The sequence below is a fragment of the Orbicella faveolata genome, unplaced genomic scaffold (assembly GCF_042242905.1).
Source record: "Orbicella faveolata isolate gen_17 unplaced genomic scaffold, um_ofav_v1 contig_46, whole genome shotgun sequence".
Classification (NCBI taxonomy): domain Eukaryota; kingdom Metazoa; phylum Cnidaria; class Anthozoa; order Scleractinia; family Merulinidae; genus Orbicella; species Orbicella faveolata.
The window spans coordinates 18,195,047-18,220,052 of NW_028301576.1; the positions used below are offsets into that span (position 1 = coordinate 18,195,047).

Consider the following 25,006-nt stretch of genomic DNA (forward strand, 5'->3'; position numbering starts at 1 on the left):
ATGTCACCACGCGTGTTGGGTGGATGTTTTCTTGGAGGATGAAAAAGAAGGTAAAGTCACTTCAGCTGACCATGTCAGAAAACTCCGAGTGGAAGTCATGGGATTTGCTATCTCTAGATCCTCCCTGTTTCAGGCCGACACAGTATGAGGCAGGGTGTTCATTAGGCATCGGGGATCGGGGAATTCTCCGGCTACTACGTAGAATTCTCCGGCTAAATTTCAAAGGCTTCGCTCGTTCCGTGAAAGAGCTTCGCTCTTTAAAAAATCATTCTCCTGTTACTTTACACTACTCTCCTGCTATTTCAAATATTAACGAAAACCCTGATGAGGTGATTCAAAAGTCGCGCCATTCTCTTCTAGAAACATTGCATTCGATTGGTGAAAAATTCATATAAGTAGAGGGTCACACAGATGTATTGAGTTCGGGACAAGTGTAGTAAGTTTGGGACAAGTCGACCGGGCTTGTCTTGCTACCCGACTCTGACCCGACGTTGATTCAAACGACGAGCTACAGTCGAGCATGACGATAGCGTGACGTTTAAACCGTCCGGGCTTGAAAGGAATTATTTTGACTACTTTGGAAATAAGGCCAATATATGGGGATTTCTTTTTTTATTATTATTACTTTTCACCCTCTCTTAGCTGAACTGATATTAAGGAATCAAATGATGACTCCAAGAGGAGAAAAAACCATAAGATATCTCAGTATTGTAAAAGTACTTACTGCGGAAGTTCTCTGATTTGTCAACGGTTGACCCGAGATCTGGAACAAAACTCGGGTCTAATTCGTTGGTTGCCTGGGTCGCTTTTCTTAGAAGGATCTATGCTACATTCTACACTATCATAATATTTTACGTTTTTTTTTTATTTGGAGCATCGACATTAGCTGTCGATTTTTGTTCCTGAAATCCTCCGCGAGACTGGAAAAGTTAAAATTATGCCGGATATAAAGTAGCCTTTTCCAGGTGTTCAGTTAGTTGAGGCGCAGCGCGAAAAACGGCGCGCGAAAAAATAAAAAAAGCGCGGCGAGAGGAATCAAGCAGAGGGTATACCTCGTCCCGCAAACGAGAGTATACCAGATCCTGGTATACCGCAACGACCTTTTGTTAAGTTTTCCCATAGGCGTTCTTTCGCTTCTTGAGTGTAAATAGTTTTTAATTTTTAACTTAGGATAGAGGGCCACTGGTTCGTCAGTTTTTTACTGTTATGCGTTACCCTCTGTAAATAAAGTTGTTACTTACAGTGAAACCCCGCTCTACGGACACCCGCTTAATACGGACACCAAAGGGACATGATAAAGTGTCCGCATTATCCGGGTGTCCGTATTAAGCGGGCTAATTTAAGAGAAAATATATGAGCTTTTTAGTTGTCGGGACAAAGAAAACTGTCCGTTAGAAGCAGGTGTCCGTATTAAGCGGGTGTCCGTAGAGCAGGGTTTCCCTGTACTTACTTCTTCTCGCCTCACTTTTTTTATTTTTTCGCGCGCTGTTTTTCGCGCTGCGCCCCAATTAACTGAACGCCTGGAAGAGGCTAGATATAAAGGGAAAAAACGAGGAGGAGGGGTTTTGTTTCGTTGGATGCTGGTAGACGAAAGAGATCGCTCGATATCTATTTATTACAGACTCGTGATGTTTGACTAACACGCATGCGGGTTAAAATTTTCTACAAAGCATTAATTATAAATGAACGTTGTGCTCCGGTGAAAGTATTGGGCGTAAAACGACTAGGTGATTTTATATGTGCGCTGATCGCGGCAAATTTGGTCACCATTGAAAATGGCAAGCCGCATTGCATGGCTATCTGCAGCGAGTTCGCTAGGCAATCAGGTCTGCAGTAACTCCCAACAAGTTTACCGCTGATTTTAGAATTATCCCATACAGTGTTGGATCGTACGTCGGCACGATCAGAACCGCTGGCTGTGAAAATCGCACTGCCAAAAACAAACAGACTTTACGATTTTTGCAAATCGCAGCGGATCGGTGGGTGTAAGATACCTAGATTTCAGTCGCATCTAAAATATTCAAGGAGCAGTAAAACAAGCAATCAAACAATCCAGAATATCACCGAAATAGAAGTCAGTCTAAAATACCTTCTACGATCTCTGCCCGAGGATAGTAATCACTGAAGTTCAGCATCATTCTGTTTAAGAATCTTTGTATTGGGAGCTTGTAAGTCCGAGATGCAACGTAACTTTTAATTTTTTGAAAGGTCTACTCAGATGATAAAGCACAACATGTATACAGTCGAACACAAACAAGCTCTTAACATAGCCTGAGCAGTTTTCCTCAGCAAGTAGCGATTTCTACGCGCCGTAAATAGGGCATGTGGTACTCTACCATGTGTCCACGTAACCCCCCTGGCCCTTAGGCTCTTACTCCCAGAATATACATTCGCCAGAAACCATTGATACACCTGGCATGGGGGAGGAGAGGGGCACTGGGAGTGAAAAGTGTAGCCCAAGAACACAACTCAATGACCTTAGCCAGGGTTCAAACCCAGACTGCTCGGTCCGTAATTCTGTGCACTAACTTTTTTACTGATCCTGATATTCACAAAGATTCATCTTGGATCTCGGGCTCCCGCTTGTTCAAATTGTCCTTGCTTAATTTTTGTCCACCAATATTTGGACATTTTTTAATAGCATTATTGTGGAATCAGAAGTGCTGAAAAGTGCTGGTAATGTGCCAGTGAGAAAATAACTGACCATCCAAGAAGAGTAGGAAAGTATCCATACAGTTGTTCACATCTAATGAAGCTTTAATTTCATACAGATTTCTTGTGTAAATATTAGTTACTCGACTAGATTTTTATTTTTGATTATTTCTTTTCTGATTTATATCTTTTGCGTGTTCTCCATTTTTTCAGTTGTATAATGCTTGTCTATTATTTGCTAAAATATATCTTTATTATTGAAAAGGCTTATGATGACTAGATTAGATGACTGCGTTTCCTCCGCCATCTTGGAAAACGACACTCTCGTCCCCTGAGACTGCGAGTCTTGACGCTGTCCAACAGGACCGCGGATCCTGGGAAAGAGGATGAGAAAAAGAACCCTAGTGCACCTACATATCACAAGGTAGTTGCCTGTCACTGCCTATGACTGCTTGTGTCAGTTGCATGTCATTTTCGTGCGATTGAGTTTATGTAGTCCCTAGGCCTCGATGTTTCGCCTTGGTCAATCGTTTTTGGGTCACATGGTCCGAGGCGAGCGTCTCGGATAAGTCGCCAAAATCATTTGACCGCTAAGGCCTGGGAGAAAGCCATACAGGAACTAGGCAACGATTGACTAGCGTCATATGCCGCTGAACCCACCCTGAAAATGGTGGAGACCTGGAAAAGGCGGCGGGAGGGGGGAGGGGACAGTACTAGTGAGGAAAGCGAACAACGACAGCGAATGCTCAGAATTTGGTTCCCAATATCTTTCTGGCAACTATTTCATTTGCAACCTTTCGATTTTAAGACTGATTCACGTGATTTCGTCTGAGATGAAAATTCGAAGAGCTTTTTAATTTTCAGTATGGGATCAGACTTTAAGCAATTTTCCTTGCTAAAAATAACAACCTCAAGGTGGGAAGCCAGATGGTATATATACAAAACCCCTTAGTCAGAGTACAAAACGTGACATCTTGGCATGAAATGTAGATAACTGAAGCCATAAAAATCGATAATAATCGCATCACTGACGCAGAACTAAACATTTCTCTGCCAGGAATCAAACAGATCTACACCTAATAACATGATTTAAAAATAGAGCTTCCTATAAAAACCTGAGGAAATGTTAGCAGTCATGCTATTCGGTTACTCTACGTAATAACGTTATTAATAAAGTTTACACAAAAGAACTATATCACATTGTGTGAGATTTACGGAAAAAAATAAATAAATAAGCCAATTCTGAACTGAATGCCAATCGAGTTTTTTATTGTTAGCGAAAAGTTATATTAATATGCAAACTGCTCTCGCCTGCACAAGCAAAAAGCAGGTGTTTTCGGAGCGAATTGCGTTCGGAACTGTTTTTTTTTTTTTTTTATCGTTCCTCAGTAAAACCATGGTGATCTCTGACCTAACTGATGTTCAAAGATTTCTCAGCAGATTTTATTCGTTCATTTTTAAGACGTTTCGCCAACGAATTTTTGGGAAGTGTCAATCCCAGTTTAATTTGTTTACCTGTAGCTATAGGCGCTGCTGGATCCGTCGTATAAGTGATTGCTTCCTGCAGAGAGGGAAGAGAAACAATCATTGTCACGGAGTGTCATTTCAAATAGTCCATAAAGATCAATATTCAATGGAAAAAAGTTTCAAAAAGGTGCCAGGATAATTGCGTTTTCGATACTTCCTTCCATTTTTTACGTCGAATCAGGACTATTGTTTTGATCACTTTGAAGTTAAAGCGATCTTTCTTCCGCTTACTCAAGTGATACAGACAAATTTCGGCGTGGTTCGTAAGCTGTCGAGCAGGAAAAAGTGTCAAAAGTGCTTCTACAGGGCGCTATTTTGGTGTCATCATCTCGTTGGCAACTCTTCTTGAAGAAAAACAAAATACATAGTTGACTTCAGTACTTGTTCACGAAGAAACAACACCATGTCTAATGATACTTCACCGACAAGATGTTTCTTCATCGAACTCACCCCGCGACCTGCAAAATATTTCGACTCGTTGTATCTCGTCTGTCTTGTTCTCCATGCGGTTTCCTTTCTTCCCGCAGCGATTGGAAATGGCGTCTTGACTTTAACAACATTCAAGACCCCCTCGCTTCAGAAGCCTTCGTTCGTACTGTTGAGTTGTGCGGCGTTTGCAGACTCACTCACTGGCTTTCTTGCCCAGCCAGTGGCAATGGCTTCGTTCGCCGCTAAACTTAAAGGACAATTCTCCGCTGCTTGTTGGCTGGATCTCTTGAAGGAGTGTTTGGGTTGGTTATTCGGAGGTATATCTGTGAGTATTCTAGCTTTTTTGAGCGTGGAACGCTATCTCGCGCTACGATTGGGCCTTCGCTACCAAACAGTTATCACGGTAAAACGTGTTTTACTCATTGTCATCTTCTTCTGGCTTGCACTGCTAACACTAGGAACGTTTCGTTTCTTCGCGCTCAGCAACAAGACATATGTTGCTATACACCTCCCATTCATGCTTCTAAGTCTGGTGATCCTCACGGCAACTTACTGTAAAATTCACCTTTTTATTAAAAGACACAGATTGAAACTCTCTCCCGCGGAAAATCAAAAGTCAAACGCTTTCGACGTCGCAAAGTACAAGAAGATCACTTTAGCTGTTCTTTACATAGTCTGTTTCTACTGGTTATTTTTCGCACCGTTTGTCTGCGTGCTGCTTGCATTTTTACTGTCAGGTTTCACTGAACGAGTCGAAGGCGCTTATTACATCACAACGACTCTTATACTCGCAAACGCGGCAGTAAACCCACTTCTTTATTGCTGGAAACTAAGGGCCCTTAGACAAGCCGTGTTAAAATACATCAAAGACATACTTCATTTACACTCTTAATGAAAGAAAACAAATTAAAACACTTTTCGTACCCACGTAAACAAAACTTTTATAGCGCAAAAAACATTAGCCTGTAGAACGTACAGATGTTTCTGCGTGGTTTGTACTTCATTCATAAAACTTCCGCCCCTTGATACAGGAATTTAGTGCTGTAATGGTATATTGCAAGTTCGCCATTAGTCAGCCGCAGGGTTTGAATAATATGAGCCGGGCTAAAACTCTAAGAAAAAAAGACAAGTTTCTGTGGGGTATTTTAATAAAGCAAATGAAAATCATGTATAGTTTGAGAAGGGATCTAAACGAATTCGTGAAAGGCAACATGCAATCGGTATTGTAACTGGTTTCTGAAAAGCACGCCTTAGCGACCCGCCTTTCGTCAAAGCTTCTACTTGTATTTCTAAAATTGTAAGAGACAAGGACAAAATGATCTTATTCCAGTTCCCTATGATGTAACATACTACGCATTCGGTGATTGAGAACAGGTGTAGGTTTTATGCACTCTTATTTTCTTGTAAGAATCTTTTCTGAGAACACTGGGGCTAAGATTAACCCAAGTTTTGAGAAAATGTCGATGACACACCCCAGGTAGAGTCACCGTAACAACTTCTTGAAAGAACAGTATGACTTCAAGGTAAAACTTGCATGCGTCTATAGAGACCATTAGTGCCGACATATCTGAATATAAATGATATGAGCCTGTCTTGTAATACTAAATAAATCTTTATTTACCCACAGTGTCCATTTCACTTACTGTGCTGTATTTCGGAGCCGTGCATAGTAACCAGAAAACTATGATTAACAAAATCTTATTTGATATAACCATCACACAGAAGGAGGATGAACTAGTGACCATGTGGCCTGCTTAGATTCGCGTGATAATTTATTTCACATCAAGACAGCTCCTCTGTAAGCAAAGCCCTTTTTGATGGCTTTTGTACCCTGGCTTCCGTATTTGGTCAGTTGGAATGAAAAGATAATGTTCAAATCCTCACAGATTATAGCTGTGTTGGATGGTGTTTGCCAAGGTGAAATTTTTTGAAATTCGGTTCGATTCATAGTCGTGTACAGTAGCGCCTTAAACACTGCCGTACAAACTACTGTTGTCTGGTCCGTCACCTAAGCTTGAGCAGTCAAGTCCATTTTTCGAACTAAACAATTTAGAAAACGAAAAAAGAAGCGAAATATACTAAGAATTAGGCAATCAAGCTTCATTCAATTTTGGTTCAAAAATTGTAAACATTTGTGAAAGATATGTCGACCTACGTTCTTGTCTTGACGTCACAACCTGACTATTCCCAGGTTCTAACCCCTCGCGGTTCCTGACCCAATCGAAAATGGCTAACACGAGGAGAATAAAAAACGATACCCATTTTGATTAAGAATATCACACAAGCAGCGGTGATAAACATTTTAAAACCATGCATTTTATGAACTTGACGTTTCATATTTTAGGCAACATACATTTCAAAAGTATAACCGTTAAAAGTTTTTACAATGTATCAATGGGGGTCTGGAACCTAGACAGAAAACATTTCCAGATGAAATTTACGACGTTTCAAACGGAAACTGTCTGTAAAGTGACACGATGGAAAAGCTTTCCTAATAGATCCTAATAAAGTAAAAGCTTTTCACTGCTGACATTGGCTTTTAATGCTGGTTGCAACTCCTGAATAAACAAGGTCTCCTTAACCTTACAATGGTAGTCAGTCTTGCCGGACGCCAAAATGTCAAATTGGTCCCATTTGATGTTGTGACCAGTTGTTTTAACGTGATCAGCAATAGCAGAATAGTGGTCATATTTCGAAAGGGCCTTGAAATGTTCCGTTTTCCGGTCGTGAAGTCTTCACCTCGTTTTCCCAATGTAAAAATCATTGCAGTCCCAGCAACTAGCTTTGTAAATGACTTTGGATAATTGTGATCAGTTGAGACGGTCCTTGTATGGGAAGAAGGATTTGATGCGCTGGGTGCTTTGAAAAATAACTTTGACTTTAACAAAAGAGTAGAAACGATTTACACAAGGTTTTAGACGCTTAGTAGTATGATTGTTATGGAGACCTATATAAGGTAATAAAATAATAATAATAACATCTTTTTCGGGGACTGTTGCTACCCATTTTTTTGTCAATTTCCATATCATGATCTCATGAGAATTCCATCAAGCAAATAAAAAAATATCTGTCATATACACTTAAATAACAATTATTATGTGGCTAGCTCCGTGCGTGAGCGGACAAGGTGAATCAAATCCCGCGCTCTGATTGGCTCCCCAGCGGGCAAGATGGGGCTATCTTGCCCTCTCGGGACTACCCGCCGTGTCCCGCAAAAAAAATTTCCCCGAAAGCCATATATGAAATCCTTTATTGACCATGCTTGTTCGGTCAAGATGGCTTGATATTAGCCTCGTTCATTTTTTTTGCGAGTTTATGGACCTCGACTCCGTCTCGGTCCATAAACGTGCATATATATATCACTTCACAACGGGCCCAGGCTGTTCAAAGTCAGTAAGCTAACCCAGGATTAGCAAAAATCTTGACTTCAGTTTTAAATTTTTTCGGTGAAGTTTTCTCAGGTTTTTATTGTTCATCCTCCAGGTTTGAGCTTGGGTTACTTCAAACTACACTCGGCTTCATTTAAATTCAGTTATTTTTAAATGGTCGAATTATAATATCCTGAGTACATGTATTATCGGGGGCGTGTGAATTGCAAGCATGATCATTGTTAAATGATTAAATGATTAAATCATTGTTAAATGTTACGAAACCTGCTGCCGATAAATAAGGCGCCCTAGTTCTCCTAACTAAGTTGGATACAGTACTGCCTGTTTAGCTTTATTCAAATTTGTTAACGAATAAAACAAACGATTTGAATTGCTTGTCTGTTTGTTTTACTGAGTGCAACCAAGCGGTTAATCGGTTGCGACAAACTTGGATTTACAATGGATATACTGACGAAACTTTTCAAATTCAGCCACACCAATCAGGGAAAAGAACTTTCTTTGTATAATTATAAGAGGACTAACGGATGTAAGGAACCTATCAAATTTTCGAAACGTACGGATCGAAGCTATGGCTCCCTGTGCATTTTTAATAGTATTCTATCGCCATCACAAACGAGCGCGCGAAGTTGCGGCATAAAAGATCACAAAAAAATGCATATTTGGATCATTGATTCCTTATCTATGCTCACCATTCGATAAAGATAACTGTGTATACATGAAAAAATATATGGAGCCCATGAATGACGCGGTAAACATGGTAATAATATAAAGACAACCCGCAGGCACAACCCGTAAACACGTCTCGAGGACGAGATTTTCGTGTTCCGTAATGTTTACCAATATCGGCCTATAGCTGATCCACACTACTTAATACCGGAACACAAAAACACAATATCTTCAGAGGCACTCGGCACAAGACTGAGTACAACGTTAGAATCAAGGTGTAATTGCGAGCGATTTCGCTGAGGTGAGTAAATTTCTCTGTGAATACGATCATTATTGTGGTCAGTTTTCCCTTGAATTGATCCCGGTTTTGTACCCAGTCTTCTCAGAAGGCTAACTAGTAACAAACTTTCGCACGCTAATTTATAATTGGCTGATGGCTTTCGGTATAAATGCGTAACAGCACAGTACTGTCTACATCACCTGTCGTTTTTGGTAATCACTTCTTCTGCCTGAGAGAAATTTTCTAGTTCAAGTTTTGGGTTTTGCTTTTGACTTTTGGCAATTGTTTCGGGTCGTTATGGGTATATTACATGTGCAACTTCTGCGCGCAGAACACTTTAATTTCTCCATCTCTTACATCCAATAAAATGTCTAAGAATTAAGAGTGTAGAGGTACATCAAAATATATTGTCAAGTCCCTTGGTTTGTGAGAGAGAAATTAAATGTTGATGCGGCATGTTTAGTGGGGATCGAAAATTCTAGAATTTACCAAGTATTCGCGGAAATTTCCGAGTCGACGGCTTCCCCTACTCGCATCTCGGATGGCAATACAAACCGTTTTTTTAAGGAGACTAATGAAGATATGATATAAATCAACGCCATAATTTTATCTACTGATATTCACTGATTCCTTTAACAGATCCGAGAGATAGCTTTGTGCGAATTAAAGCTTTCCCTGTGTTGTAAAATGGTCATGATGCAATTTCAGCTACATCTTCTATCCACTTTGCTTGTTTTCCTGACCGCGTGTAACTGCAATGGACAGTCGGTAAGGCGGCATAGAGTAAACATTGCTAAATATTAAGGATAGGCCAAAGTACTTATCGGACCTCAGGACTTGGAGGAAATTTAAGTTACACTACATCATATGAGATGCATTCTTTTAGATACTTTTTGCCCAAAAATGGAGCGATTTTCCAGAAAAGATCAGATCGACTTTCATTTTCGAATAATTTCAAGCATTACTTAGTAGTCTGTCTTTTACCAACTCTTGTTGTAATTTTTGCGAGTTAAATATCGATTTATAATTACCTGTGCGTACGTGTATCTTGGTTAGATGGTCTTTAGAGATATTAATATATTACTTTATTGTAGTATAGTTTAGATAGCTTTCGGAGAAATTAGCATATATGTGCTATACTGTAAATCCGAACTTATCCCATAATATTCCCATCATCTTATCAAAGTTACCTGCCACCAGCTCATAATGATTCAAAAATATATGCCGCACCCCTGCTGTTATAACTCTGATTAAATGTTACATCTCTTAGTTGTTAGAGTTGTCTTTTTGTTAAAATCTACTGGCATTTATAAGGGGATGGTAGATGAATGTTGACAACAAAAATGACTAAATGTCAAGTGAGTTGCCGCGACACATTCTGACACCTTAGTCTTCAACGAACTTCCTCAGCTGTCGATATTAAATACACTTTTTGACAACATTGAACTCATTAGGCCCTAAAATGCATAAACAAAAAAGCTGAAGTTTACTGCATCCACGACACGAAAAGCTAACATTATAAGGAAAGCATAATTGAACTGTTGGTTAGTTGAACAAGCTTGATTATCATAGACCGAATTATATAATTAAATGGAAAAAAATGCCTGCAAATAAGTCCTCTGTAATTTCCAAGGTATAGCATGGTAAGGTCTGGTAAAAGCTACGAAAATAATCGGCCTGCTGAGACGTTTGGGCTACATAAGGGAACAGTTCTCAGTTGACAAAACTCATGTGGACCATCTATATTTCAATATTTCATTTTCAGCTGCCATTTGCGAACTGATTTATACAAAGATTTGTTATCATCTCTTCGGTACTTTTCTTATAATTTTTTCCATGCATAGTATTGCCCTCCTCAAGGTCCGCCTGGCCAACCCGGGATTCCGGGCACTCCTGGTACTCCAGGAACTCCCGGAATACCGGGAACTCTAGGAACACCAGGAACTTTGGCTTCCGTGGGATATCCCGGTTTTTCTCGGCGATGGAAACAGTGTGCTTGGCAATATAATGAAAGACAGGATGACAGAGACAATGGCCAAGTACATGTAAGAATACTACATTATGAAAACTGAGAATTACAGTGAGAGAATGATAGTAATTACAACAATGATAGTGATAGTGATAGTGATAGTGATAATGATAATAATAATGATAATAAGCTTTCTTTCACGAGAGTTACACCGTACTTGAAGTTATATTAACTGAAGCACTAATGGTCTTCTGTGCTAAAAATATGACAATAAGAATTTTAATTCTTATTGCAGGAAATATTTAAAAATATTTCCTTTGAATACTTATCTTCAAGTCTGTAGTGAAATTCTCGTGAAATTATACTAAGCGGAGTAAAAACTCAAGTCGCATTTACAATCAAATGTTCCACTTCATTGTAGATGAAAGTGAAGAATGATCATCACATCACTTCACTGTAGCTCGTTAAAAATAGCTATGAATGGCCTTTCTATGAAAAGAAATTATTAATGTAGTTCTTCTTTCAAATTAATGGAAAATAAGTTACAGACTCTAGTTGAAAAATCCGTCTGTGGCCCTTTCATCAACAACACGCACTTCCGAATATGATGAAACTAGGGTGCATATCCCTAACACATTTACCTTAAATTCGTGATTTGTTTTGTTCGGTTTCAGGAGTGCGTCTTTGTCAAGTCGAGGAGTGATTCATACCTGCGTGTGGTTTACATGGGTAACATTCGGATAAGAAAGTGTAGAAACTGCTGTAAGAGATGGTACTTCACTTTCAACAAGGCCGAGTGCAAGGACCCCGCCCCTATTGATGGTGCGCTGTACCAAAGCATTGACATTAACATTCACCGTGCCACTAACATAGAGGGCTACTGTGGCGGGATTGCCGCTGGGAAAGTGCAAGTTGGCTTCAGTATTGGAAACTGTGACAATGGAATAAGCAGCACTAGTGCTGATGGATGGACAAGTTGGAATCAGGCTATCAGGATCATTATTGAAGAAGTCGAACCGCCAGTTGCTTGACTTTTCACACAAAAAATAGAGTTCTCAAAAAAAAAAAAAAGAGGTGCTATTTAAGGGGTCATTTTTTAAAAGACGGGTGAACACATCGTTGTAGTAACGCAAGGCAATAATCTTAAAAGCTGGAGTTTATTTTATTTGAAATATCAGGCGTAGTGTTGGAATGTAATGGCTAAGCGGGCCAATCTTGTATCTGAACGTAAAATGCGGTTCATTAAAGACAACAGTTGACTTAAAGTCTTTCATGTTGTTTATTTTATTCACTAAATACCCTAAATACCAAAACATACTCCTACAGGTTCACTTATCATTTCTCATCATTCATAAAAAAATTGTAAATTTGTTTAATACACTGTAAAGACTTATTGACACTAGCTTATTCGTTTGCGGCATAATCTCTAAGAATTTAGAACAAGTCAGTTTTCGGGTTGGTACCAACAGTGTTTCGTTACAAGTTTTTATTATTAGGTAGTTTAACACCGGAAAACTAGCGCACGACGAAGGTCGAAACCATCTCTGAGCATACTGTAACTATGTAAATAAAAATACAAGATCTAAAATGCAGGTATTAAATCGGAAAACAAATAACCCTCAGAGTTGGGGAGAGCTAGAGAAGGGGTATCGTCTATTAGCTTTTGTTCTCGGAAACTCAAGGATATGAATTTTAAGGAGGCAATTAAATATGGTCTATCCAAACTTAATCCCCACTGTTTGAAAGAAGGACAGAGAAAAGCAGCGGAAGGCTATTCATGCAGCCAATACGTGTTTGTTTACTCACAGAAGGGATTGGGAGTCTGTGTTTTGAGCTCCTCACGTGATCCGTACCGACTAGGTCAAGTTTGGACCTCAATTTCAAAGAAGAAGAAAGCCCTTCGTACAGTTTGTGTAATTTTGCCTTTTTAGCTGATTCAATGAATGACCAAATTTCTTCTGAGCAAAGAACTTGAGGCATCGCAACAAATTTGCATCGGCGTTTTACCTCGTTAGAAGCAGTCGTCCATGAATGACGTTTGAGAACAGTGTTTTTTTCTCTCCGCCGTTCGTTGCGACTTCTCCCCGTGATTTACTGCGAGAGAGCTTTATAGAATTAAAGCTCTCCTCGACTGACTCCATTTTCTTTAGTTAATTTGAATATTCCTCTCGGCTCAACTCTGTCAATTTCAACTTTTCAAGTCCACCCATCCACACCCACCTCCCCTCCCAGGGCATTTGACGGGCATTTGAAAGTTTGTTTCCACAAGGTTGCAAATGCCCCACCGTGGGGCAGCTGGTCCATCATCCGGGTGGGGCTGTGAGAAAAGTTCAAATGGGATACCGTGGGATAGCGTCAAAATTGTATTTTCTCGTAACTAATAGTAACATATGGTAACAGATTTTGCAGTGTACCCATGACCACTAACATAACATGGTATAATAGCGTAATAAAGATTGATTTCCACTGTTTCTCATGTACTCAACTTTTTTTGTTTAAAGCGTATTGAAATTGATATAAACATGCTAAAATTTACTGCACATCGGCTTCTGCACAGACAAAGCCAGACAATCTCGCAAAGTCGATGTTGGTAAAGAAAACACAGTGAAAAAAGGCTTATTCGGCTTATTCCAGTTTGTTTTAGTATCATAGTATTTATCATAAAAATGCAAATAACCTACCCTAGAAGCTTTATATTAAACCTTAACCAACGAGCCACAAATTCACAATCCTTCCCAGGAAAATCGTCATTCCCTTCTCGTCTCTATTTTTTCACGTATGGAAGACCAACATGAATTTATGGGGGTGGTGGTGAGGCGCGAGCAAGTATCCAATGTGTTGAATCTCAGAAAAAGAATTTGCGTCTACGTCCGTTACACAGAGTTTATCCTTTTGATATTTCAACCGTGCATAAGTGTTTTTTAGAAAAGTACCAATTTATAATTCTTTAGATTTGACCTAATTGTGAAATGCCTCACCCCCGGGCAGCCCTTGGCGAGCAAATACCCCATGGTGGGACCTACAGCCTGTCAAGTGCACGTCAAATGCCCGAGGGGGATGGGTGGGATTGGAACTGACAGGGTCTTTGTTACAATAAATACAGAAATTCTCGCGCGCTTATTGGCTAATTTTCATTGTCCATGATAAGCGGACAGACACAAGATTTTATAATTTATGCGATGTGTCAACGAGCGAGAGCGGACAATTTGACAATCTGTTCCTATAAATTAAAAAATAATAATAATTAATTGACTTCAGTTTTTCATGCGTCTGTCCTGTTATTGACAATGAATTTCGTCATAACATTGTCAAGGTAGTCTACAGCTACAAAGTTCATGGTCAATAACGGGACAGACGCATGAAAAAATGACGTCAATTTCGCTCTGGAATACAACAAATTAAATCTTTATCGACTTTATCGGTTGAAAGACGGTTGTCTCAGGAGATGTTATTAAACGGAACGGGTTTGTCGATATCTGACTACATCCCTGCACTGTACACAAATCATTTTCTTTGTTAGGGGACAGGGCTTTCCACTCGGAAACGTTTTTGTGGGAATCACGTCTGCTTTACGCGTCGATCGCGCGCGGGGCGGCCCGGAGCACATGGAAAATGAGAAATGTCAATCAAGTTTTTCGCGCCAAGAATTTACGCTCTGATTCACATCCCTGTAATGCGTGAAACAAGTTGACCTTTTGCGATTTATCACTCAGTTCTCTCAAGGAAGACGAGGTAATAAGAGAAGGATAAATAGGTTCCCACACTAGAAAAACAAAAGTGTCGTAAATCAGTTGTAAACAAAACTGACCCGGTTCAGTTCGAGCCTGCATATCCGTTTTATTTTCGCCATTGCTCTACGATCAGGAAGATACCGGAGACTGTTCAAGCTTCTGCTTATAATGCTGTCTTGTTGTTCAATCTTCTATGTTACCCTTGTTTTATTCAAGAAGAACAGTGTCGTACCCGATGAGGCACAAAAAACCAGCGATATAAGGGAAGTTCAAATAACAGTGAAAAGTGATACGGGGCCGGGTTGTTCAAAGCCCGATTAAGCTAACCCAGGATTAGCGAGAATTTTGATTTCATTTTTGTACATTTTCGGTGACCATTTTTTTTTTTTTTGTCTTGTTTGTCCTTCAGTTTTGAGCTTCAGTGATCACAAACTACACAAAACATAAGCAGTGAAAAACATTTCTGTAGAAGAAAAATTGTTACGTCGGTTAACTTTTAATCCTGGGTTAGCGTTAACCGGCTTTCGAACAACCCGGCCCAGGTGGGGATGTCGTGGTAAAGGAACCAAAATCCATCGTTCCCTGTCAACAAGAAGGAATGAAAGATCGGCTAACGGTTTCCATCTGGCGAGATTTGTGCGGTGGCGAAGTGATAGTGTTGCAAAACTCGTCATTTTATCCTAGTTACCCTAACGAAAAGCTGATTCCTGATATTTCGGAGTTTAGCATAGTCGACGACCAAGCGGAATACGGTCAAACGATAGCTGGTTTCCTAAACCCAGCGAGGAGTGGATCATATCGCTTTGCGATAGCCTCCGATGATTCATCAGAGTTGTGGCTTAGTCCAAGCGAAAATCCTGAAGAAAAACAGCTAATTGCCAGTGTGTTTGTCGATGGGGCTGCAGGTTGGACGACAAAGAACGAGATAAATAAATATCCTAGTCAAATTTCGAGGGATATAGCGCTTCGCAACGGAGGTCGATATTACATCGAAGTCGTTCATAAACAAGGCGAAGGTGACGGATTTGTGCAAGGTTTTTGGTCAAATCCTGGTGTCACAGATTTTAAACTGATCAGCTCTGAATACCTATCGTCGTGTTCCCTTTCCCCAAAACAGGATGCCATGAACCAACTACTTGCTAAGCGTCTTGCAATCTCACAGACAGCGTGGGAAGAAGACTCGAACTTTTTCGCTCTTCCTTTGATTAGCGAAGCAGATTATCGTCCACAATGCGCGTACAAGTCTAGCTTTGTTCCCAAAGACAAGATCGCCAAATACAATTGGCTTTACCTAGTTGATCCGTACAGCGTGTTTCCACAAGATGATACTTTTATGGGAAGCAAAGGAAATGTGTGGTCCTGGAGTAACAGAGTCGCTGATAGAGAAATAGTGCAATCGGGGGTGGACAAGATGATGGCCGCACTTTACGAGAAAACTGCCAAGTAAGTAAAAGTTTTGAAATTAGCATTGTTAAAGCAACAACAATCTCGCGATATTGTACGGGATTCACAAGGAAAACAAGGCTAGACAATCTGCCCGTCAGCTGAGCTGTTTATTTGTAGTTATTTGTAGCTATCTTCACACTTTCTGTTGACTAAGGCATGCATTAGATGGGATTCCGATTGCGAGACGATGTTCTGTGAGCTATTTTTAAGCTGATTCGTTTAACACATGGCTATTTTGCAACGACCATCGTTAAGATTTTCTCAGAACCGTTAAATTTACGAACGTATTAATGTCAAAAAACCCATTGAAGGTTGTTTAAAGTGATTATATAAATAAGATTATGACTTAAGAAATGGAAAAACGTGCAGCGACATATCAATATTTTTTTGGACAAACAAATAACTTTAAATTGCTCAGTTCGCCTAAATATCGAACTGCCAACAAACAAAAATTGCTGTCGGTAAAAGCGATTCCTAAAAGTGAATTAAACTTGAATTTGGATCGGTTTTCCGAATAACTGAAAACAAACCGCACATTTTCAATAGTGCCTGTTTGAAGCTTTAGGCAATTTCCGTTCATGACATTTCAGCTTCTGTGTAAGTGCCGATTGTCTAGAGGCAAAGTTTACCCCTGACAGAGGCCTTTCTATGATGTTTTCTGGGTACCCTCTTGCTTTGAGGCGCTGTTTGAATTCCAAAAGGCTCTTTTCAAATGCTTTTTTGGAAGAGTTAGTTCTAAGTAATCTTATTGCTTTACCCTTGATGAAACCATTTTTTACCCGTGGTGGGTAGCACTAGGCGAAGTGCGTGAATTGGAGAATAAAGGTAAAGACAGACCGGCACGGACTCCCCAGGTCGCTTTTGTGGTCGCGTCACAGAAGGGCCATTCAAACTTTACAAACGTCACCTCTTCATTCCTCAATCTTGGCATAAAAGAAGAGGCAGATCACGTGATCAAAATGGCGGGGGAAAACCGGCTAAAGGCGCGCAAAGGGTGGATCCTGGCTTGGATCTTAGCTCGGATCCTAGCTCGAATGCTGGCTCGAATCCTGGCTCGGATCCTGGCTCGGATCCTAGCTCGGATCCTAGCTCGGATCCTGGCTCGAATCCTGGCTCGGATCCTGAGTCGGATCTTGGCTTTAGCGCTTTATTCTTAATTTGGAGCTTACATTTGTGCACCATGCAGTCGTTCCTCCTTCACGCGGCTGTCAGTCAGGGCTCAACTATTAAGCAAAACTGAAAAAAACTATCAGGGGCCACCTATATTTTGATAAAACTTCCTTTTGCAACGCTCAGTAAAGCTTTTATCTGTAATGTTTTGGGAACAGTACGATTTAGTATGTAAGATATCACTAAAAACAGACATTTGTTAAAACTCTCAAGCACAAGTTTTCCACGCCGAAAGCATTTCAATGGCTTTTAGCGCCAAAAAAGTTTTACAATGAAGGCTTGTGCTGTATTTTATTGTCGGCAAATTGCTGAAAAACATTCTCTAAAATTGCCGCTATACATTACTCTACTGAATACCTCGAAAGGTTGATACCAGTTTATCATTGTTTTCGTCTTCCCCGCTGATTCAGCTTAGGTTTTTCACAAATAGTATCGGGATATTTTTGAGATATTTAAAAGTTTCCGAGATATCTAGAAATATTAAGATATTAAGAAAACTTGAGGATACGAAATATTCACAGTTGTTTTTTTTAATTTTGGCCAATTATCCCTGTGTTTTCTTGCTATTTTCTTGAAACAATACTCACTCCTATGCCAGAAACAACCCAATTCAGCGATTTTCCACTCCAAAATGTATTCCATATCACTGAAAGCGCTGAAGCAGCAATTTTCCAAAAAGCGGATGCTGGAAACGTGGAAGTGCCTGAGAAACGAACTGTTTTATTAAGAACTTGATGTTTGACTTTTACAGATCGACTTCTACTTGCTTTGCCTGCCTGCTTGCCTACCAGTTAGCATACCTCCCCGACCTTGCTTGCTCGGCTTGACTAAAAAGACCGACCGACCTACCGACAAGCCGACCGACTCCACCGATTGACTGACTGAGAGAGTAATTAGACTTAAGAAGGAATCCACCTGAAGTTCGAGTAACAAGTGGACAAAAACGTTGTTCCAAGATTATTAGTATCGTGTTGCAAATTGCAAACCGGGTCTGTGACTGTTTTAAATATCTTCTCAAACGAAATCATTTCTAACAACACCTTTGAAATATCGAAACCAAATTTTGAAGTTCATATGAAACACTTGATAGAACTGGTGAAATGACACTGGTGATGAAATTTTACCGGTGGTTAAACAATTTCTGTGAACTTTAAATTTTTTTTTTCGAGTTTCTATGGGAAATTGTTTTCGGTGTTATTTCAGGTAATTATTTATATCTTTAACTTTTAGATTGAATGCAAAAAGGATTTTAATATACTTAATATTATTCTGGTATATGATTTTGGTCCTCTAAAAACTGACATTGCTCGATGTCATATCAGATTTCATCCTAATTTGTCTCGTTTCCTGTCCAGGGACTTCTTTTTAAGGAGAATCTACAGAGTTACGCAAAAGTCTGATCCTGTTAATGGCGACCCTTTCTCTGTCGACGTGGAAGTTGGTTTACAGCACAGCAACCAATCATTTCGCTTGTCAGAACACGTCTATCAGAAAAAGGGAAGTGACAAGTTGTGTTTTCCTGGAGGAATCAACTGGAACAGCAAAGCCATGGTGTACTTCATACTTCCTGTCAAAGACCAGGGACGGTGGGTCTATCATTTTATCAATGAACTCACTGTTGCCAGCATATTAACCGGTGATATGAACTTCCACGCACGTCGTTGTGGCCGACTTTGAAAGTCAGGATATCGAAATGACCAAAGCTTTTAACACTTCTCTGTTCCGCAGCAGACACACCATTGTTAGTTTGAAGGGTAAATTCTATAAGACACTCGCGCTAAACGAGGCTGTCGCTCGTGTTCCAAGCGAGCATGATATACTGTTTCTGTATGATCTTCACATCGATGTGCCCGTAGACATTGTGAACAGCGTCAGAAAGGTAACGTAAAATGTAAATGTAATTAGGTTGTAAGCAGTTTCTGTAAGAGTCTTGAGCAATGTTAGCGAAGTTCGAATGCGCGACCTAAGAGGGCACGAAAGCACGGCCCACCAGAAAAAGAGAGAGAGAGGGGGGGGGGGGGGGGTGGGAACCAAAAGTTGCGTCCTGTTTCTTCAACTTCACTTGCTCATATCACGCTTGCTCAAGTCACGTGTTCTCGGTTTTCACGGCCCAGTGTTCGACTGATCTAATCAGAGATTGCTCGTAGTTTTTAATGGAGTGGCAACTAAACAAGAGAGGGCGTGGACTCAGGGGGTTTCATTAAGGGCCGGACACCAGGCAAATTGACCAGCTGTAAGGAAGATTTTGCCCACCTGGTTTGACCTTCTAAAGGGAAGTTTTTTTTATAACAAAGTACAGTTTAAAAAGTTTTGTCCCCCCCCCCCCCCCCGCCCCTGTGAAAACAAATTGCCCTCCAGCTGAAAATGTCAATGAAATCCCTGCATGGTCGATGATTTCTGTGCAGCAGAAAAAAATTAATTTGTGAAAAGAGGTTCCTGGCTATCTGCTTATGTACTTTCGCTGGGGATGAAGGAGGAGGCGCCTGCAAAAACCTATGTTCTCCACCAGGGTCCTCAGGGTGAACGCAGACCTTAGCAGCTCAAGCATCTAACATCATATCTACAGTGTAACGAAAAACTGCTGGGGATAAGTGTAGGACTGAAATTGGCTTGTACATATGGATGCTGATGACGGTAACATAGGGCGCTTGGAACAATCCCGCTTCTGATTGGCATTTAGGGATTAATTAAAAACTCTCTCTGAGACGGGCGGATTTGTTAGCAGTTAGGATACAGAGTTTCTCAGACAAGCGCCGATTGAGTCCGGGTTTGCTGGTTTGATAATGCACAGCCAGTGGTGCAATCGGTGTTAGTATTCTTTAGTCCCCAGATATATTTGGAAGGAATGGTGACCTGTCAGTGTTTTCGGTGATCCAAAGAGCTGTTTTAAAATTTCTCCTCTTGATGTTTTCGCCGTGCGAGGAACTGAGGAAAAACGTTTTTCTTTTATCGGTTTTAATTACCGGTTTTAATTTAAGGTTTCAAAGCAACTAGTTTTGGAATTATAACAGTTTCACGAGGCGTGAGAGTAATGAATGTTTTTGCTTTTATTACAATCTGAATGCGTTTGTATCACGATTTCAACGCTCACACCTTCAGGCATTGTGTAATTTTATTTGGGCAAAAACGTCACTCCTCCTCCCTACCCTTTAAGCCCGAAGGTGCTCGAACGCCTATGACCGGATCTGCAATAGCTTTACAGACGAAATCGTTAACAAAGCGCAAAATGCTTATGTATAAAAGTTAAAACATCGTTTTACATAGTTTTCGCTTTTGCCCTTCAGCACGTAAGCTTTTTGTACCACTACTACACGCTCAACTTTGCGCGTTATCTGTTTCTTATTAATCTTTCAGAACACCATTGAGGGACGAATTGCCTATTTTCCTGTCGTTGGTCGCTTAGATTGTAACAGCTCGTCTGAGGATCACACAGGCTTCTGGCAACTTGACGGCTTTGGCGTGCTTAGTATATGCAAGTCTGACTGGACAAGGTTTGGCGGTAAGAGGAGTTCAGACTGGTACGGAAGTGACAATCAGAATAAACTAAAGGCTGGACGAAGCTGGAACTGCAATACTGCCGCAATGCAAAGCCTGTTCAACCTGCTAACCAAATATGACAAACATTTTTTGCACCTGATAAAGTTTCTAAAGGCTTCTAAATAATTGTTTGCGGTTTCCAAAAGTTGACAACTGAAATCAAACAGTCATTTCATTCACCTGGTCCCGAACCAGTCAAAAACAAAACAGCGGCGGATCTAGGGGAGGGGTCCGGGAGGCCGCCCCCCCCCCCCATTATTTTGCGTAAAAAAAAGAAAAAATCACAGAAGGAAGAAAGCCGGCTGGGCAAGCAAGACAAAACCGCCACCCCCGCCCTTCTCCTTTAGCTCAAGGTCTGGGTCCGCCTCTGAGAACATACATTTATTGAAGTTCCCCCACCGCGGCTGTTCAGCCACAATGTAAAAAATAGTCATGAATAAATTACTTTATAAAAGTATAAAAATCAACATGGACAAAATGCTGCCCGAGGCCTGCATTTTCAAGACCTTGGTCACCGGTTTTCATTATACGGACCTCACAGCCGACCAATAACATATATATCTTCGATACAGTCGAACCTTCACTAACGGCCATCTCTCTACAACGGCCATCTGTCAAGAACGGGCGCTTTTCAGTTTTATCCAGGTGGACGGTCCATTCATTGAGACACAAAACTTGATCCGAACCGCGTGTCGTTTGTCTCTGTTTCTGTTTGGTTTCTGTTTTATTGATGTATCAGGATTTTGATTGTGTAGCATATTTTCATGCTACACTAAGCAATTTTCTTAAGATAAAAATGTTTAACTCCGCGAAAAAAAAAAGTGTCATATTACACTTCTACCACCTGATAACCTGTTCCAAGCTCTCGGTCAATGAGGACGATCGAAAAAGCGGGCGGGTGACGAGCGGGACCAGCGACGAGTGGCATCCGGGAGAGAAAAGGAGAGGGCGGGATACCTTTCCTTGTCTCTCGCAGACCCCACCCGCCCGCTTTTTCGATCGTTCCCACTGACCGAGAGACTGGAACAGGCTAACCACCCCACAACGGCCACCTCTCTACAACAGTTACTTTCCTCTGTCTGCAAGGTGGCTGTTATGAAGAGATTTGACTGTGTTTTTTTTTTCATTTATGGGCCAGATATGATACCAACTGAATAGTTTTTCTTTAATTGTTGGAGTACCTTTTGACTTGTTAGTAGCAGTAAGCCAGTCAATTATGTTGTTGTTTGCAAAGGTCTTTACAAAGATGTCAATTGATTCTTTCTCACCACAGTAGAGGCATTCGTCTTCCGTTTTATACCATATCAATAAAGCTCTTTTTTGGTGACTATAATTCTTATGGATTAATTTAAACTGGAACTCCTTCGAGTTTTTCTCCTGCAGATGTTTTTCAGCGAGGTGATCTTTTTTCCAGGCGTACCCATCTCACCTCAATTCACTTTGTTGTTCCATCTCCTTGATCCAGTCTGACTAACCGTGTGAATATCGGTTTTATAACTCTAAATGCAGCGAAATCTGCATTTGACTTTCGATTCTAGTTACTATTTAAACAGGGTCACTCCCCGAGCTCATTTGGGAGAATTTATCTTGGACCATCATGGCTATAAAACAACCAACAAATGAGCACTTTTAAAACAACTGAATGTCTAGTTGTTGGCAAATTTATATCTATTCATTTATCAAAGCAGAGATGTATCAACTCCCACTTTCCAGCACATGTTCTCTTCAACATTTGCCAGGCAGCAGACACATAGCCCTAAATTGCATACACACACTAGGCACACTGCTGGGGCCATAGCCTTCAATAGGAGAGAGGGATTAGGCGGATGGGCGTGGTTTCGTTCCAGGGACGTATCTGCATCTTCACTGAGGGAGAGAGTGTTTCCGGAGAAATTAAAAGCAATCAAATAAACTTTAATAATCAGCCAGCAAGAACGACCCACCCACTTGATTTCTTAGGCATACTGAGTTAATCGAACTTCTGAATAGCCGTTATTGCAGTTGAGTCTGTGATCCGATTTCTGCTGTAAATGCAGCACACAAATGAGGCAAAAGGGCCAATACAAAACAGAATTGACCCTATCAGGTCAACCCGTTTGTATATCAAACCGCTGATAACGAACACAACAGCTATTCATAGAACCCTTAATTTTCACCTTGAACCAATCCGTCGCGTTAATCCAAGACCCGAGGCAAATCCTTGTGAGTCTCGTTATTTCTTTGGCCCGACGTCGACATAATCACTTATCTCCAACTTAACGTCAACTGGACATTTAGGACAGACCCACCGGTACCAACGTAATTTATTGATTTTAAAGGAGGGACCGCTTTTTCGTAAATCAAACCAAATCAAGTTTTCTCCTACCTGTTCTGACGAAATATCTGCGTGTCTTCTTCGTGCAATTGACGCGTTTTATTTCCAGCTATAGTATTCTGAAGAGTAGAATGGTCGCTACAAGGCCTCGAAAGGCCGCCATGTTTACAAATGCCTTTACCTGCTATTGAAAGTTACTTGGAATTCCATGTATTTATTATTCCAAATACGGTCAATTTTACCCACGTAACACCCTAGGGATTATTCACTTCCTAATTGGTTCCTAAGAGATTTAAAAATGTTTGTGACATTAGGAAAGCGTCTTTCTCAAGTTTGACCAGGAAAAGGCAAATCACGACCCGCCCTTCAACTCCCCACATCTTCGGGTGAAGCTCCAATGAAGACTGTAGGTATTTGGCCCCACGTCGCCAAGAACTTTGTTTCCTTTTCCTTCCTGGTGACACCTCGTTCTGGCCCCGTTGGGGCCAAATACCACTGCAACCCTTCGTCGCTCCTTGTCGACTAACACTTCGACCGGAGTGATGCGCCCATCTCTTATTAAGAACAAAGGATTCAAACAGAATGTGATACTGATCAACGGCATTCCACTTGCTATCTATCTTCTTCACGTATGTTTTACTTTTCCTGACCTCTTTTCAAATGTGTCACGATGGCACTTGCAAGTGAAAAGTTCCTGTTTTCGTTACGCGTGTGACCTACTCAAAAAGAAGTGAACTTTATTTCTTTAAAACTTGATCAAAAATGTCCTGCACCAACCTCCATATCCTTTACCGCCTTACCCCTTCTCACACCTCGTAATAAACATCCAGTTGATGCTAAGCGAGGAACAAGTTAACATCGGGGCCTCTCAGTGGCGGACGCAGCAGTTAGACTTAATTCTCTTTCAGAACTTTCGAGAAGATTGAAATATGGTTAGAATACAGGAACTGAAGAATTTGTGATCTTCCGATTACAGCTGATAAACCGCTTTCTAGTACAATCTGAGAAGTTCAACGACATCCTAGCGCCCGATAGCTTTTCGGTTTTGTTGGAAAGTGTCGAAGAGATAGCAAGGGTTCAACAGGCTTGACAGTCTCTATGTTATACCAGTGTAAAACATTCCAGAAACCTTCATTTGCGTCATCAAACTAGATTCCATTTGAGCGGTTTTCATTTGAGCGCTGAAAAGTTATTGGCTTTACATCATGCAATTTCGCTACACAATTACCTCACGAAACTCGCTCCACTTTTTATCCAATTAGAAGTAAAACCAAAACCAATCGGGATTCGTTCGCACTCGTTTTCGCGTCAGCTACGGGTTGATTGGATTGTCTGTGTCTTTTGTGATTGGCTAGATCTAGAGAGACTACTTCTGGTTTTGGTTTTATGTCACTCAAATGAAAACCGGTCTAATAATTTTCAAAAAGGAAACAACATTTTTCATTTTACAAAATATGTTTCGACATTTCTATGTCACCTTCAGTTGCAAATGTTCGACGGTTGATGTAATAATTATATTAATATCATGGGTGACAAATTACTCCTTAATTTTGGCGCGAAATTTCAGCGTTAATTCATAATTTCACATTTAAAATTATAAAATTACTATGGCCATATTTCTTGTATCTCGATCAGTTTTAAGATGGCGTCGAGATTTAAGACGGTGACCATTGAAGAAGATACGGAATTAAAAGAAGCGGCAGAAAAATTAAATACGTGAAAGAGCACAATTAACTGGGTGAGGGTTTTTGAGAAGTGGTGAGACGAAAATAGACTTGAGAGAAACCTAGAGATGAATCTTCCTGAGCAGTTGGATGACTGAAGTACTCGAGCGGTTTTACGCCTTCGTGTGTAAACAAGACGGAACCGATTACGAACCTGGGTCCCTAAAACTGA

The 25,006-nt window shown here is 40.6% G+C and overlaps 1 protein-coding gene and 1 pseudogene across 2 annotated transcripts; both read left to right on the forward strand.

Annotated features, from left to right (window-relative positions):
- Nucleotides 1-8,871: 8,871 nt before the first annotated feature.
- LOC110040705 (collagen triple helix repeat-containing protein 1-like) lies at nt 8,872-12,177 on the forward strand. Its single transcript, XM_020745975.2, has 4 exons — nt 8,872-8,964; nt 9,583-9,711; nt 10,788-10,988; nt 11,587-12,177. Exons 2-4 carry the CDS (start codon nt 9,631-9,633, stop codon nt 11,941-11,943), a joined length of 639 nt encoding a protein of 212 aa, XP_020601634.2. The 5' UTR covers nt 8,872-8,964; nt 9,583-9,630; the 3' UTR covers nt 11,944-12,177.
- Nucleotides 12,178-14,942: 2,765 nt separating this feature from the next.
- LOC110040711 (uncharacterized) lies at nt 14,943-22,129 on the forward strand (annotated as a pseudogene). Its single transcript, XR_016203799.1, has 3 exons — nt 14,943-16,086; nt 18,615-19,138; nt 20,614-22,129. The product of XR_016203799.1 is annotated as an uncharacterized LOC110040711 (transcript).
- The last annotated feature ends 2,877 nt before the right edge of the window (nt 22,130-25,006 follow it).

Bases quoted from the DNA above. Each gene is read 5' to 3' on its own strand.
- LOC110040705 (XM_020745975.2), top strand. From the start codon at position 9,631: ATGGTCATGATGCAATTTCAGCTACATCTTCTATCCACTTTGCTTGTT. The intron at 9,712-10,787 runs GTAAGGCGGCAT...TTCCATGCATAG, and splicing joins GTAACTGCAATGGACAGTCG to TATTGCCCTCCTCAAGGTCC. The intron at 10,989-11,586 runs GTAAGAATACTA...GTTCGGTTTCAG, and splicing joins GAGACAATGGCCAAGTACAT to GAGTGCGTCTTTGTCAAGTC.